At 36.1% G+C, this 20,600-nt stretch overlaps 1 protein-coding gene across 2 annotated transcripts in view; it reads right to left on the reverse strand.

Moving 5' to 3' along the window:
* The window catches only part of MTA3 (metastasis associated 1 family member 3), a 133,213-nt gene that overhangs the window by 47,821 nt on the left and 64,792 nt on the right, over nt 1–20,600 (reverse strand). The window contains exons 9-14 of one of the 2 annotated variants that reach the window (XM_056488054.1): nt 20,100–20,288; nt 14,858–14,932; nt 9,863–9,921; nt 7,209–7,333; nt 6,182–6,333; nt 4,493–4,715 (exon numbers count right to left, since the gene is read on the reverse strand). In XM_056488054.1, coding sequence (XP_056344029.1) covers nt 4,493–4,715; nt 6,182–6,333; nt 7,209–7,333; nt 9,863–9,921; nt 14,858–14,932; nt 20,100–20,288 — 823 coding nt within the window. Of the gene's footprint in view, nt 1–4,395; nt 4,716–6,181; nt 6,334–7,208; nt 7,334–9,862; nt 9,922–14,857; nt 14,933–20,099; nt 20,289–20,600 lie in introns of those variants that run through there. The other variant, XM_056488053.1, reaches the window with a different exon arrangement.

Here is a 20,600-nt window from a genome sequence, read left to right on the forward strand (position 1 = left end):
TAAAAAGAAATCAAAATCAGAATGTTAGAAATCATGATAATAGGAAAATAGTAAACATAACTTTCTAAAATCATGGGAAATCTTTATCTTGAAGTGCACATAATTTAGGGCACCATAACCCTAAAGAGGATACAGCACAACTAGAAAAATTCTAGGAAAAAACATTAGAAACCAGACTGTGAAACACATTTTTTAATGAGGCTTTAAAGCTGTCAAGCATGATGACTGATGTGGGCATTAAAGGGGTGAATGAAATCAGTAATGCCAAGATGAAGATGATAATAAATGAGGCTGTGCTTTTAGATATAAAAGTATTTTCTAATTATTTCTTTTCTTAAAAAAAGAGATTTGTAGGTCTCTTAAGCTTAGAGAGACTCTCATTAGTAAGTTATTTCTCTTTGACATTCCATATCTCTGTCAAAATGCAGATCATGTAATAAATGCACTGTATTCTCCTTAGAAACTTCGGAAAAAAATTATATGTTCTGTCAATTATTTTGCTGGCTATTAAAATCTGGAACAAATTGTATTCAAAGATAACAACAGAGAAAATATTTTCATCTGATACAGCTAAAAGCTCTTCCATAGCTATCAAAATCAAGGATGCAAAACATAGTTTGTGAACAATTAGTTTGTGAACATAAAGGTTACTCAGTTCAGATGAATGGGTAGCTTTATGTCACTAGAACAAAAACTTTATGCTAACAACGACAAATCAGAAACATCTTGCGTATTCTACTGTTTTCACTTGTCTTTGTTTCATCAAACTAAATCACTAGCAAGTACTATGTATCAGATTTGTTAATAAATCTGAGTATTTAAAGGCATGATAAATTTTTATCATGATCAGTACATCCATTTCCAGATAACTATACATATATTATACAGATAATATATTACCATGCACTGAAAATATTTTGACAATCATGTCTACACAGGCAGCATGGAGTTATCCGGATTTGAATTACTATAATTAATACATATAGTTATAGTGATAAAGCCATATCCAACCAATAGAGAAAAAAAAAAAACAAAAACCTTCAAAGCCTCCCTGTGCTGGAGCAATAATGTTTACAGATGTATGGCTCACTGCCAGACATTTATCAACCTGCCTGTGAGCTGCAAACAGATCCAGTCTCATCAGTGACTGCTGAGAATGCTCACTTTGCTTTTCTCTAGTTAAGAGGCCTTCCCCAGACAGGATAGTCTTGCTTAACTTTCTAAAAAATACATGTAATATATTCAAACTAAAAAGGAGGCAGTGCATGAGATTTAGACCACAAGAATTTCATCATGCCAAAGCAGTTCACCAATTCTAATTATTCCTGAAAAACCAGCAGACAAGTTTATTGTCACCGACCACAGTGAGTCTATTAAGTTCAGGCAGAACAAGGTTTGAGCTTTCCATGATGGGCTGTGCTCCTAGCAGGAGGTGCTGTGCCTTCTCAACCTCCTGGTGGCCATCCCAAGATTGAACTGGGATGTAAACTCATCATCTCCACTACCTCCTGCTGGCATCTGAGCAGGGGTCATGCTACAGGCTTCGTTAATGAGGAAAATCTAATTATCTGCACTATCTGAAGGAATAAAGAACACAGAATAGGACTTTGTTTTCTGCCAGTGGATATAATGGGCTGAGGGAGAGGATGTGGGTGGGCATTCAATAAGAGAAAATGCTGTCAAAACCTGGTTTTCACCTAAAAGATGCTTGGGCCTTAGGTTATCATTCCCAGAGGCCTCCATATTCCTCCAAGACACCAGAAGTACCTGCAGATGCATTCAAGTACACAGGTGGAATGCAAATACCAATTTATTTTATGACTGAGCTCTGACATGCTTGTTCAGCCTTTCTCAGATCTGGGAATCAGTTTCATTTACAACCTGGCACTTCAACAAATTGCACAAGACTAAGCAGGCATAAAACCTGGTGTGCAGCTGGGATAAGTGCCCCAGCAATCCTTCTGTCTTCAGATTTTATGGTTTCTGAGTGTTGTTATGGTGCCTAATGCAATATAGTTGGGAGATGCAGTAACATTTTCAAGAACTGGTTTGGCACACACAGTCAGGTGAGTCTGACAAAGCATCTGAGCAGCCATTAGATTAAAGTTTCAGCAAACCAACGTGGAAAACAAATTCCAAATCAGTTCTTGGGCATTGCAACCATCTTGTGTCATATCACATCATGGGTGACCTGGTACTCTGGCCAGGTTATTAGTTAAGCATGACTGTAACATTCCTAACACCAACACAGATATTCATTCAATACTGTAATTACTCAGTGGATCCAGCACAGGAAATCATGACTGCTAATTAAGGATCTTGTTTAAAAAACTAAAAATTATTTGCCTCAAGATAACCTTAGAATAGGATTCAGGACATTCCCAGGAAAAGAGATACTACTAGGTTACAATAAAACTACAAAACACTTTTTTCTTTACTTTTTTGCCTTTACAACATCAAGAATACAACAATGACAATGCAGGTGAGAGCACTGTAATGATTCCACAGAGAGAGATTGCCAGAAACAGAACATGGATTGTGGATATGTGTGTGTGTGTGTGTATAAAGAAAAGTGACTTAAATTAGTTGAGGTATAACTTAGTTTCCACCATCAGAACATTATTTTAGTGCTGTACTCAAAAAACATTAGCAAAATTGTGACTTTTTTTTCTTCAGCCTAGGTTAGGTCTAATCAGGAAGCATCAGAATTCAAAATCACAAGGTCCAAAATTTGCTTTAAACAAAAATAATAATGACAGACACTACAGGGAAAAAAAAAAAAAAACAAAGTCTTTCTACTCTTGCCATTAATCTGATGCAGAACTCTTTCACTCAAAAAAGCAAAGTGAAAAAACAGTATTGTCAGTCTGAAGTAAGAATGACTATTTCCTACTGAAAAAATCAGGTTTTCAGTCCTCTCTTTTAAGGTTGAACACGTGTTCTAGTATGATAATTAACAGTTGGATGAAACTTTTTTCTTCTATTTTTTTCTTCTCCTTCAAAAGTTTGATCATTTGAATTTTTTTACTGCAGTGAGTGAGAAAAAAATGGGGATATGGATAAAAAGATACAAGGTTCAAGTGAACTAAACTTTCCTGCATGATTCAGCAGAAACATAAATTTAAAGGTACCATACCTTTCTTTCAGAAAGTAACTTTGATTTAGGATTGAGGATTAAAAATATAATCCTAATCCAGCCTTAGATATATTTCTTCCATGAAGAACAACTCACTTTACTCACACAGTCGACACATGGTTTCCTGAAATCTAAAAGTTGTCCTTGGCTTGCATAGTTTTAAAAGGAGAAAGAAAATGACAAAAAGAACGACTAAAAAATTAGACAAGGGCAACAAACAAATATTCAGCAAATTTGGTGTACTGAGAAGTAGGTGAAGAGTTTGCACATGTGTAATGGCTGGTCTTAAAGTAGATAAAGGAAAAATAATTACTCAAAATCAGATTTTAAGTCTCCATGAAGTAACTTTCTTATAAACAATGCAGACATCATCTGCATCACAAATAAGTGTGCTGGGAAAACATTTAGTGTTAATCTAGTGAACATGCTTATAAACCCCACATCTAATGATCTTAAAAGGTCTCTTCAATTCTAATACAATTGACAGTACAATGAGCCAGCATGGCTCATCCTGGAATACCAAGCATCTTCTCCAAGAACTGTATCTATGGAAGAGTGGGAATAGTCAGACTGTGAACAGTAAAACAATGTGCTCAGTGCAGATACAGTGCAGCTGTTGAAATATTCAGTGACTTTGCAGCAGAATTTACACACATGTGCAGGTGAAGAGGCTCACTGTCACTGTCTACAAATACTCATAGCCCTTTGTCATACTACTAGAAATTCATCAGGTCTTTATATTTTGGCTATAAAAAGAATATAATACAGAATTTTATTTAAAACTAAAATTTATAACTGGAACAGTGAAAATCAATATGATGCAACTATGATGTAATAATAAATGTGGCAATCACCACCATCTGATTGTCACAGTGGCAGAGGACTGTATTGCACACTAGATTTAAATTATGAAACCCCAGCTCCTGATTCTTTGACCAACCCCACTGAATAAAAGCACAACATGTACAGATCTATAGGTTCTGCTCAGCAAATGAATAAAAAAAAACAACAGCAAAGCACACTTCTTTCATGCTGCCAGGTGGGAAGACTGTGTGTTGTGGCACTGATTTTCCCTTCTTGCCCCCCCAATTTTTGTTAATGTCAATTTTTGAAAGTGAAAGAGGTAGCAGTTATCCCCTTTTTAATTAATTTGAAATGTTTTCACAGCCTAAGATCTGTTCAAGGCAACCAGACTTTATCCAATGTGTCGGTGATATACTGGACAAATGAAAAAAAAAAAAAAATGAAAAGCAAAAGCGTATAGACAAGAAATGTTTATTGAAAAAGAAAATAAAATTAAAAGACAATGGGTGGGAAGCACAGCACACAGAACTAAGAATTAAAAAAACGTCTTACATTCTGCCTTAATGGCAGCACAGTTAATAGGGACAAAGGGGCGTCGCGCTGCCTGCCGCAGCCGGAGGGTGTTTTTGCAGACCTGCCGCGCCAGTTTCGTCCAGCACGTGGTGTGGAGGAAGAACGCCTGCCGCGTCTTCACCGCCGACTTGGGGCTGCCCGTGTTGCGCACCGGAGTGCCCTGCGTGGCCTGCCGCGACAGGTGAGTCCGGACGTGCGGCTCCTGCGGGGAACACAGACAGCACGCCTGAGGCTGCAGTGCAGGAGCGACCAAAGTGTGCACTCTGTCACCACCTGCTGACACAGCGACCCTTATCTCCGTGGGAGATATCCTCTGCTAATGGGCCATCTGTAAAACCAGGTGGGACAGTGACCCTTATCTCCATGGGAGATATCCTCTGCTAATGGGCCATCTGCTGACACCAGCTGGGGCAGTGACCCTTATCTCCGTGGGAGATATCCTCTGCTAATGGGCCATCTGTAAAACCAGGTGGGACAGTGACCCTTATCTCCGTGGGAGATATCCTCTGCTAATGGGCCATCTGTAAAACCAGGTGGGACAGTGACCCTTATCTCCGTGGGAGATATCCTCTGCTAATGGGCCATCTGTAAAACCAGGTGGGACAGTGACCCTTATCTCCGTGGGAGATATCCTCTGCTAATGGGCCATCTGTTAAAACCAGCTGGGGCAATCATCTTTATATTTTCACAACCCATCCTTCCTCCAGGGAGGTATCTGCTGTTCATGGGCCATTGAGTCCCACTGCATGACTGATAAAATTACATCATCCCTCTGGGAGATGCTCCACCCAGGGGGAGGAGCCAAGCCTTTCCTACCTAGATTAAAACTGAGATTTTGAACACAAAAGTAGGCTTCTTTCCACTGGATTTCAGAGGAAAACTGCACCTTCTACAGGAGCACTGCTTCAGCTGAACCACATCTGTTGCTCCAGGACTGCAGCCACCATTTAATGGGACTGCTACCAACACCCTGACTGACAGGGTGTCAGGTTGTACTTTGTCAGTGTTTGGGGTTTGTTCTTTGTAATACTGTATTTCTATTTTAATTTTCCTAGTAAAAAACTGTTATTCCTATTTCCCATATCTTTGCCTGAAAGCCCCTTAATTTAAAAATTATAATAATTTGGAGGAAGGGGGTTTACATTCTCCATTTCAAAGAGAGGCTCCTGCTTTTCTTAGCTGACACCTGTCCTCCAAACCAGGACAGAGCACAATGCACACGTCTGAGTCACAGCACCCAAACATTCCCAAGCTGGGCAAACTTACAAGAATAAGCAAATAAGTATACAAAAAATAGGCCTATGTAGGAAGCTGCAAGCCACAGAGCAGACAACCCTACTGAGAATTTATATATAATGCCATTCTAAATGACATATTGTATAGTATATTTAACATTTCAGACATAACACACCATTTGACTGACAGAATGACATTTGTACACCAAAAATGCAGGAAGCACATGCTTGTTTATACAAGAAGTAGTCAAATAAAGATATGGCAAAGTCTGAGCACAGTACAGTTCTACTTAACAGAGAAAAATGATTAATAAACTGAGTTTTGTAATACCAAAGTTACGTACATAAAAAAAGTCCATTAAATAATCAAATCACAGCAGTCTTGTGATAGCACCATGGTTTGTTTTAGAAAAGATTGTCTACACAATCCTACCTCTGTAGGTTGGCTGGAAGACAGTTTATCTTCATCTGTCTGTGTGGGCATTTTCAGGCCACCGTATTTCTTCCAATAAATCCAGCAAGATGCACACAACCTACATTGCATATTAGGAGGGCCCCAAGAATACCATTGGTGAGACTGCGGAGCTACAGGGGAGAAAGCAGCACAGGTGAACTGGTGCATGCTACATTCACTACAAGAAATCCAAATGCTGCAATAGATGACTATATATGGGAATAACATATGGCAATATTACAGCACTGTATAGATAAATATTTACTATATTTGACATGGAAGTAAGAAAAAACAGTAAGACTGTTTGTTGCTCTATTTCTTTACAAAAGCACTACAGAAGTCAACTTCAAATGGAAATTTTGTAAATGCTTTTATAATGAATTTCAATCCAGGGACTTTTTATGGCTGAGATTTTCTTCCAGAGGACGACCAGGAAAAAAAAAAAAAAACATACTATTTCTAATCTCACCCTGGAAGACAGGCTTATTAAGTTGGATTTTTCTATTTGCTCTCACATATCCTCTGTTGAAAGCTGCTATTTCAAGAAGTCAAATAAAAATTACCAGAAACACACAAAACACTAGAAAGAAACAACAATCCTCCCCATGCTCCCCAACAACAATGAAGGGGGGAAAAACACCCCAAAACCATTAAAAAAAAAAAAAAAAAAAAAAGGCTCAAAAACCCCGCAGCCTTAAAGGAAACCCAAATATAACTTTGAATCTAGCTTTGTGAAGGTAAAGGAATAATAGATCAATGCCATCATATTGCACTACTTAAACTTTCTGTTCTTTATGAATTGTTTAGAAATAAATCATAAAGTAATTTGCATACATTAATTAATATATTGAAGGTAGCTCTAACTTTAAAGTTATTTCTGCCACAAGAGTAACTGCAAAGTATCCTCTGTCACAGGCTAACAAAAGTACATATTTATTTTTTTTAACAGCAAATATTAAGATTCACACAAACTCTTGACACATTAAAAAAATATATATTTACTTACTATAGCAGCTTTCACAAGCCCGACCTATTACTGTGGCTTGTGCCTGGTAAGAGGCTCCCATTGCTCCATTGACTGCAGCAGGTTTCCCATTGTTGCTGGATATTTGATTGGGATTTGGTTTATTGCTTTAAATAAATTTTTTTAAAAGTTGGGGAAAAAAAAAAAGGTGGTTTTATTAACTGGTTAGTCAACATGAAGACAAACAATCTAATTCTGAAATTCTGATGTTTGCTGACAACATCTATAGAATCTTCTCTCAACAACAAGACTAATTTCTGTGCTCCTTTTCAGCATTGTCAGACACTTGCTATGCTAAGAGCTGTTCTGATACTCTAATTTACAGCTCTTTAGTGTGCTCACATGGTCTAAGATACTTGGCAAGTTCATAAAAGACCAAGTCTCATTAGCAAAAGTCTGACATGGAATTTAAGAAGGTGGTACTAGACAACAGATAAGGCTTTACAAGTTGATGATGGACTTTGTGTGAATTATAACAAGAGTAGCAACATTGCCTGTCATACTACAAGGTTGTTCATCACAGGAAAGGGTCAAACAGCCTTTTGTCTGAAAAAGTACACACAGCAATACAAATGCCTTATAACCATGGCAAAACTCGCCTATATATCGGATTATTCTGTGTCAGTTCTCTTCTAAACTACTGCCTCTCTGAGAGAAGGCTGTTTTTCGATATTTCTGTTTGGCTTTTTTAATATTATTATACTATATAATTCTTGTAATTATTGTAACTTCTAATACTTCCATGAAGTAGGACTTAACAGGTTAATTAATTGAGAGAGCATTAATATACTCCTCACTAGATTAAGTGCAATATTTCCAGAGTTTCAACTTTGTGACTCTTAATTACCCTCAATACAATGCAAGGCTAGATACATTGATTCCTGAGATAATTATTTGTCACTTTAGGTAGCATAAAATATAGTCAAGAAAATTTAAAATGACAATTGAAGTAACCTTTGCTGTTTCAAGTCTCTATTTCAAATGCCAACAAGACTGTCTCCTGCCTTCTCCTTTTTCACTATATCAGCAAGAGACAATTTTACAATTTCCACATGTTCTTTATCCTGGGCTCAAGGTACAGGAGAAGAGATTGAAAGACAATTAAGTCTTCCACATTATGATTTGTTGCTTAGTTACCTTTCAGAAAAGCCATGAATTGAAAGGGACTCTCTGGTATTAAGGACAGAACCTTGCGTTTACAAGAAAAACCTAATGATCAAGTTCAAAAAGGTACTCAGCTCTGAGAATCAATTCTGCTCAGATTTCAAATGTAATAAATTAGTCTTGAAGCAGAGCATTTAGCAATCCCATGACCACCACAGATAGCAAAGACTTGAGAAGTCCGACCATCCTCCTACTGTTGACTAGGGATTTTGTCTTGAAATGGAGGCAGTAAGATAAAAGAACAAAATTCCCACATTTTGAAACACATTTTGTCATCCAATACAGCTGGTCCCTATTGTGAACATATTGAAAATCATTAAATGTCCACATTGACCAAGGAAATTAAATTGAAAAAGCATAATGTAAAGACTGAGCACCTTATGTTTTTCCTAAAGCAGCCACTCATCAGAGAAGGTTAGGGAACACTCATACTAGAGATTTTAGCTTTTTTTAAACAGTGTGACTTATTAGAGATGTGAGCTTCAAAACTCACAAAATTTGTTTTAAGATTAAAATAATTAATTTAAAAGTCTGCTGCTTTCATTATTACATCTTTTTAAGAGAGAAAAGTCCATATGAAATATGGAAATGAAACTCTATTGTATGCAATTTATACAAGCTATCAAAATCTTTGCAAAATACTTCTTTTGGTATTACATTCTCTTCTGTTATACAAACATAACAACAGGAAGTTCATATATAAGTAAACTGAATATACCCACAGAAAGCCTAGAAAAAAGTGATTTGTCATCCTTTCTCATGTCATAATATTGAGGAAATTATGAATTTGAAGGAGGGATTTTATCTTTTTTTCTCCAAACCACATGTTAACAGAAGCAGATATAGTATCCAATTTAAATCTAAAAGAAATACATATCAAAAACCCCTCAGAAGAAAACAAGATTGTATTAATAGCATGTGGTCATAGATAGAAGGTCTGGGGCTGTGTGCTACCTTTAATTTAGAACCAGAACATCTCTTGTCTCTAGATGAACAGATTTTATCAGCCAGATAAAATTGTAATGGGAAATTATCTGATTTTATTTTATGTAACTATATTACCAACTGAACTATATTACCAACTGCTTCTATTTTGAAATATTGCATTTACACAAATGTGAAGCATTGTGCTATAGGGATTTGGAAGAGATTATTTTGGAAAAATTGTTTTTTAAATTAATAGGCTCTTCTTGCACGTGAACAGTCCACAGGTAGCACTTGACCAGCCTTTGTAAAACTTATTATTCCAGACAAAAGATTGCATGTCAAAAACAAAGAGATGAGTAAAGTAAGAAGGTTTCACTTAAGACAAGAGTTTCTATCATTTTCTGATTATCTCTCTGCATATAACAAATCCTGTGAAAGTAACCATTAAAGAGATGACTAGGAAAATACTATGCATGTAACTGCATGTTACTGTTTCAATTTTACCTGTATATTACTCAAAAAAATGACTTTGTTGTTATACTCACTAGGTGGGGATGTATACTTGTTTCAATTTACTTTCTGCTTCAGCTGCTTTCAGACGTTTCTAGTTGAAAAATTAAGACATTAAAATATTTTATTATTTTAAGGTATGATGTTTCATAAAACTATACACAATACATTTTTCAATTATTTCTATTTTGTGATTTCACAAGACCCTCCAAAACAAGGATAGAAATCCACATGATGAAAATCATGAAAAACAAGTCCTCAATTTTTATTATAGTTTGAACTCATAATATGCTTTCTTTCCCAGTAAAATTCACACGGCTCACATATGATAACAAAACTGCCAAAAATGACAGCTACAGTTTACATAAATTACATCTATATAAACATGTATGACACTGTGGCTACCCCTCACTGCAGAATTATATAGAAACTAAATGAATGAAACTGTGTTCCTCATCAGCCATGTAACAAAACTCCTTGTCTGCTCTGTCCAGACTGAGGCTGAGCTTTTATAACACAGTACAAGTAACAATAAAGTCCACTGACTCTTAGAAATAACTAAACACTTACTAGCATTAAATGCCATCAAAACTGTGGCTCAGACACAGGACAACTATACTATTGTCAAGATGGTCTGTGACTTTACTAAATCATTACTTTCTTCATACTTGCAACAAACTCAAATAATTTTGCATTTCTATAATCTTGAGAAGTTTCAGTCATTGCCATATATTATACAAGTAACTGAGACAACAGTTTTTTCAGCAGTGGCACAAGAAATACAGAGTTTAGGTGTCTGCAGGTTATCCAAAACATTTGTATATAAAAGATGTAAAAAACCCCATTATTTCCCTGCAGTTTCTTTACTCAAGATATTACTTCTGTTCACTTGAAGAAAAAAAGAAAAAGTCAAGAGAGAAAAAGGATTTGAAACATGGTAAATTTCATTACAGAGAATAAAAAAAGGAGGGGAGGCATTTATATACAGCAATAATAAATCAGTACTACCTATATTTATCAGGTGACTAAAATTCAGCCCTTCACTTCACCTACAATAGCCACTTCTCCTCTCTGCTGTACTCCTATTTTTAGATATCCAATTTTTGCAAGGTTTATAATTCAGGAAAATATTTCCCACCTTGGGAAAAATATCATTAGATAACTCTGCTCTGAGAGTCCCTTGCCAGAGCCATGAGGTGAGTTACAGGGTTATTCAGCTTTACTGGCCCAGCAGTCTGACTACACATCCTGGTGTAAATTGCTGTTCTTTTCCATTTCATTAAGTTGCCTCTGTGTTGTCCATTTATAAAATTCTCCCTTTAAGGAGTAATGTGTATCAAATACACTTCTAATCAATCCATGCCACCATCAATTAGTTCCCATGCAATATGAGAGCTCTTTTCCATTTATCTCCAGAACACAGTTTTTTTTTCTTCCTTACAGCCTTTTGCTGTCCACAGATGCCCAGTTGTTTGGAGCTACAGATGACACTGCTGGTACAATTGCAATCCTTCCCCAATGCCAGGCTTGGCAACACTGCTCTAGCTTCAGTGGGCCCATAGAAAAATGCAAATATGGTCTGCTCTGCCTGCTTGGGTCAGTTTTTACGAAAACAAGGAGAAAGAACAGCAGCAGCACAGTGCTCCAAGTCTCATAAACTGGTAGATTTTAATCTGAGAACATTTCATAGCCTCAGCAGAGGAGCTCTCAAGAGTGAACTCCCGCTGCTTAACAGCAGGACACAGGTTTTCCACAACTGTCCCTTGTTGGTTTTGCATCCAACAATACAGAATTTTTTTTTCAGCCTGAAAGACGCATGTCAGACTGCCAGGCAACGGGTTAGCACACATTCCTCAGAGCTTCCTAACAAACTGGCTCCATTCTACAAAAATAATGAGTAAATCTCACTGCACATCTACCATGAGCTAAAGAGAAAATACAATCAGGGACAAGAAAGGAGGAAAGTAGCCCTGAAGCATTGTCAGAATGTAAAGGCATGTGTAGGAAGCTGTATTAAGCCCTGATGGCAGTGTCAATATATACACATTAATTAAATTTTAGCATACTTTCAGTACTGGCATGGGAGTTGTAAGGAATGCAATTTAACAATTGCTTTTCTCCCTTATTTATTAAAGTGAATGATATACTGTCATCTAAAAAAAAAAAAAAAAAAAAAATCAATGGCATTTCAGTACAAGCTATATTTTTATACATTAAAACTATGGCTAACATTGGTCTCCAAAAGCAACAGAATATGTCACAGCTTGAATTCTCACCATACCAAATTCTAAGTACTGAGAGAGAGGAAAGGGTGCAGAAAGAAAGAGCTGCAGTTTCTGAGATGAAACCTCTGTCTGTTGAAATCTAGAGGGTGAACTGGTAAAAGCTGGAATTTGAAACTGAAAATATTTAGACAAGAAACAAAGCAGCAGTTTGTAACTAATCCCCTGGAGCAATGTAATAAATTACTGGAGCAATGTAACAAAAGAGTTGATGCTTCACCTGGAAAAAAAATTTACATCTTAAACAGTATTTCAAACAGGTCTTATAGACTGCATTGCAGGACAGGTCAAACTACACTAACCCAGTTTTTCACCTACTGCTTTTAATGAACTAGCATTGAAAATGAATACTTGTGGGTATTAAGAATTTTTTGTTATGAATATAAACTTACAAATATTCCAAGAAATGATCACTTTCCTAAATTAGTACTGTTTTCAACAGTGGAAATAAATAAATGAGAGGGAAATTTAATACATTGTTGCAGTACACCAATTTAGCTACTATTTAGTATGTTCACTCTTTTCCTCTTACAAAGTCTCCATAAAGTCTATTCCTATTGAATTGGACTTTCAAGGAGAATATCACATGTAAGTTTTCATTCAGTAGAATGAATCAATCAAAACCTGGCCTTCCTCAAACACTACATCATGTAGTGGTCATGAGAAGTGCCCTATCAGCAGGAATGATTAATTCACCAGGACTGAATTAATTTTGCTAGACAAGCTCAGAGAACTTTAACATATCTTCTGTTTGCTTTGACTTGAAGGGAAGATGTTCTCAAAGCAAGGTGGCAGCAGTACCTCCACTGCTATTAAATCACCACACCTATAACTTAGCAAAAATAACATTTAGTAACAATTATGATAAAGAAACCTTTCTCATGCCTGACACAACACATCCAATTTGAAAAAAAGAAATAATCTAGAACTCAGAGATTGTATTTTAAGATTCAAATATGTGCACTGACATTTTTCATCTTCTTATTCCCATCAGTCCCCCTGCCCCTCAAGCATGAGATTTAGAGAAGAATTACTCTGAAATTGCCCCTTTATTACTGAATAAATGTTCTTCCTGAACTACATTCAATTATCACTGCTTGTTCTTTTTTGGGAAAGGAAAAAAACCTAGAGATATTGTTTTTACTGAACTGTGCTAATTTTTACCATTCCACAAAAAACTAAACAAGGACATGATGAAGTTCTGATCCCTTCTTAGGAAGGATTACAGAAATGTTAACCAAGATAAAAATTAGGCATTTGGCCTACACCTATTTTATTATTGATGATCACATACATGACCCTGAAAGAACACTTCTAAAGCATTCCATCCTGAGTGCATTGCCATAGTCTGAGTAGAATGATGGAAGTTTATTTAGTTACAACTAAAACACAGGCATTTACAAGAGCAATCCAGGTGCAGATATCATAATGCCCATATGATTTTCCTGTAAAAACCTCAGTCCTGTGAAAGGATATGCAACCTTAACACACATGCCTTGATCACTGTAGCAACAGAATCATAGGAGAGCTCTAGAGAGCTACAAAAGGCATCTTAGTCTTTCACCAACCACTCCAGAACAAGTACTCTAGAAAAAAAGTCACATTTTTATCTGACTCTTAAAGATAATCTGTTGGTCAACCATTAAGACCTGACAAGATGCACAGCAAATCTGCTGACAGCACTTTTCTAGGATAAACATTAACAGTGAAAATCGGGGTTAAAAGTGAAATTAATGGTGACAAACCTAGAAAAACTTGACTTTATATGGAACATATTATATTCTATTTGCATTATCCTGAGAACAAAAACATCCTAGTGATACTCCAAGATTCCACCATGAGGTAAAAGACCTTTCCCTTACCTTCCATGCCCTAACAAGGTGATGTAGAAACAATTTCAAAGAAATCAGAACAACCTGAAGTAATTATCCCTCTGATACATTTAATCTGAAACAAGTCCAAAGATACATCTAACAGTACAGCTGCAGTTACTACAGCATAAAAAATATTTTCAATATACTGTCTATAACATCACCATTAATTATGCAGCAAATAAACGAGCTACAAGCTTAAACATTAAATTGGAAATTAAAATTTTAAAGTATTTTATGCCTAAACCAAGGAGTAAATATATAAAGACTATAGTATATAAAAAGCACCAACACTGATATTTTGCCTAAACCTGATAAAAATATCCCAGCATTGGTATCCAATATAATCCTAACATGTTTTTGCTCCACAGCAACCTAAACATTTAATCAGAAGGATGAACACATCCACTGTGTGCAGAAGGATCCCAATTTTGAAATGCTGGTAATGCCAAAGTAATGTTTTATCCAGAAGTACCAATAAAAGGTTCATAACACCAGCAGCCACTTTAGCACAATGTATTTTTCTGCTTCCTTCAGTCCCATGGCAGAGCTTCACAGCCTAAAGCATTTGCTCTGCAGCCCATTTGGTCTGATCCCCTACTGCAGGAGGAACCAGGAATCCCATTGCTCCAAACCAGCATACAATACAAAGAGGTTAAAAAGCCCCTTACAGCTATGGGATGTACAGCAGGAAACAGAGAATTCGACAATGCAGCCTGTAACAGCACAGAACCACTGGTCTAGAACCCAAAATATTGCCTTAGGCCTCCCATCAAATATCTTTTCAAGAACACAAACAGATTTTTATGCTTTAACAAGATCACTTTTTTTGAAGAACGCCTCAGACTGGTTCATTCTGAAATAGTCATTAAATTACCTGCTGCACATATCTGTCAGTGGTTTTCCACATGTAGTAATACTCAATGATGCTAGTCAGAGACTTCCAAGGGAGCTGAAAAACATTTGTTTGTTACAAGTTAAAGTGGTTCCAAGAAATTGCAATGTCCACTTCTTGTTAAACACATGTTAAAATCAAGTATGGCTGAAACAAATTCTAAAACCTGAATGCATTAAATAACTGCATTAGAATCCATATGCAAACAAACACACATTGAAATTAATTAATAATTAACAACCTTTCCTTGTAGTTAACAAGTAAGCAGAATTATGGTATCACACATCCAAATCTAAATATAATTTATTCATAATAAATATATGAATAAATTTATAAATAACTTTAAGCCATATAGTTAAACAAAATGATCAAACATAATGCAGATTTCCAACAGGAAACACAGGAGGTAATATCTCTATTACAAAGTGTCAGATGGAGAAAAACGTTAGGACTAAAAGAAATCATCTTGACAAGACTGCTCAAGTCTCATGATAATTTTACTCTTAAAAAAGACAAAGGATACCATACTTAGTTCACAGATTTTTCATGACCCATGACAACTCAGCTGCTCATACATTACCACTAGTTTTGCATAAACTCCCACATGCTCTCAACTCTTAACAAGAAACAAAAGGATGCGAGGGACAAATGTTACCCTGAGCAACAAGAGTGATACTGACAACAAATATTTCACAAAAATCTCTGTACAAACAAGGTACCTTTGATAATGAAAATTATTTTGGGTGCCCATATTCATGAGTAAAATAAAAATGTGTTAACCTAAGTGTAGGGGAGAAAATTAGGCAATCATTTTTAATTATCACCAAATGATCTATTTAACTCCACAAGGTCTTTCAATAATTTAAATTAGGATGTCTCATCTAAAATTCACACCATTTTTCTTCATAACTTGGAGCCGTTGCTAATTAGCGTGTTATATTTTCTAGAGGCATGCATTAATGCAAACATTATCTGCTTTCTAGAAACGCCGATGATGTTTAGGAGGTTCCAGCAAATACAGGTGTGGAAACTGATCTTTCCAACCTTACTGATCCCACTAGGCAGCTTTCTGCACTTCTTAAGCCAAGAGTTTTGTGCACCTTAAATTCCTAGAACACCAGAGGAGCACCTTCTCAAACTGCCTCTCTCTGCATGCAGGAGCTCACTAGTTTTTCAAGGTGCTTGATTCAGGTTCAGAATCAGAAGTGTACCACAATGTGTTGAATCCCTGAACAACATACATTTGATCCAAAAGTAGCAGTGTATGAAATGCATATGCTGATGTCCCAATAAGTAGTAACACAATTCAGGTTCCCAAATTCCTTTTGCTTTCTCAGGTAAATAATGCCTTGAGAGAAATCTTCCCTCAAAAAGACCCGTGACACGATGTCTTTGGTGTGAGGTGACAGATGAAATGATTCTCCATCTCCAGGCTCCAAATTCCTCCTGGCATCCAGGTGAAATGCTGTCACCCAACCACCTGCCATTATCAATTATTTCATTTTAGCATATCCATATTTATTTTCCTTCCTGAATATTTATTAGCACGTTCATGCCATTTCTCTAGAAGATACTTTCATCTGTTTTAACTATGGCTGTGACACCAGTGTGTTCATTCACTCAGTAAGCATCTACAATTAAAGGAAGTCAATTAAGATGCTTGGGCTGAATAGCAGTAATCCTTTTACACTTTGATTCAAAACTTGGAAAAGCTGTTTGACAAACAGAGTATGGCTAACCTGTATTCCATTTATCTATGGACTTCATGCTCTGAACTGCCAGTGAAGCTGTGAACAGCCCTAGAATAATATATTGTCATTACCAAATTCTTTTCTTGAAATAAGTAAATACTCTCATCTGCATAACATTTTTGCAGGTGAAAATTAGCAAAAGCTATCAGCTCTATAAAAACAGAGAGAGGGAGATTTTAAGTTTCTTTAGTTTCTCCAGGCTAAAAATAGTCCAATCAAATCAGATCATCAAGAAAAATTTAGGATTATGACGCATCCTAAAATAAACATGGTAATTTTAAGGCACATTTTCACAATTTTAGAAAGCTGGAAAACAGTTGCTCCTGCTTTCTATAAACAGTTCCTAGTCTGGATTACCAAGGTCTTTCCTGCCATATCTGAGATGTAATATTTAAATTTGTGAAAACTGTTGATAATGATAAACTAAGAATTAACAAGTATAACATCTTTGACTTAGTGTTAGGAAAATAGTTACATCTGGAGAACATAAAATATCCATTCTTTCTCCATTCTACTATGGTATGTGAAATAATTCAAGCACATCAAGTAACTTGAATTTGCTTATAAGGTTTAACTTGATTAGGATTTGCACAGAGTCTTAAAGACAGAAGAACCTCTCCTACAAGAGTCAATGAGTCAACAGCTGATGAAAATTATCATTCAAAAGCTAGACTGGCAACTTGATTACAAATGAGCATCTCCTAGCTATGAAAAAAGAAAAGACCTTTACACCATTAAATTTATAACAATCTTGTTTACTAATATTTAGTGTTTGTAGCTTAATACTTGAGATGCACAGTGAACATCAAACAGTGGCAGTTCACAGTAACTCATGGAAAAGTAAATGAATCTGCCCTTTACAGAACTGTCATGTAAGGGCTGCAATTGCAGCTGCTGTGCCTTGCAAATCTGGGCCAACTCAGAAAAGGCAACTCCTCTGGGATGGAATGACTCAGGCAGGTACTACATCACCCCTCTGCTTCAGGAGACTGCAACCTGACTTTCTTGCCTGTCCTGTGGCACCACTGCATGTCTGCTGAGGTTGGAGTTTAATCTCAGGCACTGCAGACATTAATTTTATCTTTAGATCCTACATGGAGACCCAAACAAGCTCACACGTACACTATCACCTCATTATCTTCTTTGCCCGTGCCCTAACAACACATCTAAGAGTACTTAGATACTTGTCACTGGCTCACCACTGAAGAGAGGGATGATAACAGATAAAAGTATTATCATGGAAATCACTGCTTATGTGCTACATGTTTATACCTGCCTCACCTTGCAGAAACTTTCACATATCCGTGATCTAAATCTCCAAGGACTACTTTCGATGATTACTTAAAAAGCAAATGTGTGTTGTCAAATCCCTGCACTTATAGAATGCTACACAGGAAGTGAGAACACATCAGTTTTACACTAGAGAAATGAAGATATCCCAAGACTATGCAATGACTAACATAACTGAATGATTTCAAACTACATAGAATTAAATAAAGACTGTGCACTCTTCTTAGTACCGTATAAATTGAGATATAAAATAGATGTTCTTCTAAGGATGCTTTTTAAATGACATTTTTGCAAAGATTAAAAAAAAAAGCTACTAAGAATAGATAATATCCCTATTCTAACTAAATGAATTAATTAGTGCTCCACATCAATTTGTGCTGCACTCTGACTCATGGTTAAGGTGCTCTCAGTAGACTATTCAATGCTATCACAAAATCTGTGTGTCTCCTGCTTTGGGATGAGATCAGGGGAAAATACCTGATTTTGGGAAGAAAGATTTAGTGAAAGAGGGAGGGTAGCAGGATTTTATCAGGGTAGCCAAGATAAAATTTGAACATTGTAAACAGCTTCTCATAAAGTCATTCAAATATCCAGCATTTGAATATTACAAATGCAGATTACAAATTACAATTCTTGCAACATGTTACTACACTGCATCACTTTAATGTAGTAATAGATAACACAGAAATCATACAGAAAGTAAGAAAACTTCATAAATACCAGAGACAAGCCTTCTGCATGCTTGCTTACAAATTGTGTTAGGACACAACTTGTAAAAAGCCAATAAAACATGTTATATGCTCAAGGCATTTTCAAAAGCCAAATATTATATATTAGGAACCATTTAATTAGAATACATAGCTCCTGAACTGTTGCACAGTTACAAATGAGAACCATTTGTCTGTATAAGAAATAATAAGGAATGTAGTTGACATCAAGATTTATGTTAAAAAAAAACACTATAAATATTGTTTTTCAATAATATTTTCTTGAATTTAAAAGAGCTGTTTCAGCCATGATGCAACTTACAACCTTATGTCATGAATGCAGTGAACATTTTCTCCCTCAGGAATCTCAAAATTAAGCATGCAGATATAATATACCTATTAAAATGTCAGTTATTCAGAAAAACAATAGCCTTCCCTTCCCACCTTCATTCAATTACCTGTTCCATTTCAAATCTGTGAAAATGAAGGAAAGATAGCTCAGCTCACTGCCAAGCCTCCTCCCACTGTCCTGCACTCTATCTTGGAAGGACTTCTACTTTTACCATACAGTACTTTTTTTCCCTCTCACAAAGATTATTGACAAACTTCTGCAAAGAAAATAAAAAAATCTGAGTGCTCAGAGTCAAGCAGAATGAGATTAATGTGAAAATGGTTCAATCTACTTCAGTCTTAAATAATGGAATTCCTTTGGTTCAAATCTTAACTTTTTCATGAAGCCCAACTTGAGTATGGTAAAACAGAGGAAATATTTTTGCTTGAAAGAAAAAGGCTTTCCATAAAATGTGAAAAAAATTGCAGCAAGTTACTAACAATTCCAGCAATCAGTGTTAGAATCCATTTAATTTCATTACTCTGCATTAGAATTAGCAAATTAAAAGCAAAATAAAGGGTTTACTGCCTATAGTCTGATACTTCACTACCAAAATGACTGCAGTTAGAACATATTGGAAAACATTTCTTTTACTTTTCAGAACTGCCAAAATATCTAATATGTCACTACAACTCCCTATAGTACATTTCAAAATCTATCTGAATACAAATTTCTCTCTGCTAACCAGAGCAGGAAACCCCAGCTTTCCAAAAACACCCAGGGGAGCCAGCCATGTAGCTGCTAATGAATTTCACTGGAAATTATGGAAACACACTGCAAAGTTCCTGGACCTTTTTCAGATGCTTGTAAGATCCTTTTAAAAATCCTTATCTGAACGTTTCAGTTTGAGACGTCCTAGATGATATTAAACCACTAAACAGATTAACTTCTGTCACCATCTTTCCAAACAACAGCACTGAACTAGAAACCATACTGACTTTCAACCAGATAAAACACAGATATGTTAATCACATATTAGCTACACAGATTTCTCCCCTAGCTAAACCTTCCAAACCTCCAGAAGGCAGCTATGCTCAACCATGGCAAAACACAGCTAAAGGAAAGAGCACAACTTTCATACTTACAAAGTCTTGTCGAATGTCATTGAAGTCTTTGCCATACTTTTCCAAAGCCTCTTCAAATAAACTAGCTTCTGATGCTGACCACTCTTCCATTTCATCTCTACACAAGACAGGCCCTCCCAGAGGCACCAGAACACTGATGGCACTGCTCAGATCATAGTTGTGTTTATGCAGTGTGTCCATTGCATGAAACTGGCAGGGACAAGGAGAGAATAAAGACGTGTTTACATAGACAGTAGTCAGTAATGCAAATTCAATTTGTTATTCTCTATAAAACAAGCAAGGAGACTCAATTAATGCTAAATTTGGAATCTTGATATCATAGTTTTCTGCTGCAGAATATGAGCAAAATAAATGGTTTATTACTTAATCTGGGAAAGGAAATACCTTGATAAAATGTTTACAAAAAATGACTTTAGTTTATTAGCTCCTGCAAATTACTAGTAAACATTTCTTAACAAATCTCTCATTGGTAGAAACCGGTTCCAAGAAAGCCAATAAAGA

The sequence above is a fragment of the Oenanthe melanoleuca genome, chromosome 3 (genome assembly GCF_029582105.1).
Source record: "Oenanthe melanoleuca isolate GR-GAL-2019-014 chromosome 3, OMel1.0, whole genome shotgun sequence".
In the NCBI taxonomy this organism is placed as follows: domain Eukaryota; kingdom Metazoa; phylum Chordata; class Aves; order Passeriformes; family Muscicapidae; genus Oenanthe; species Oenanthe melanoleuca.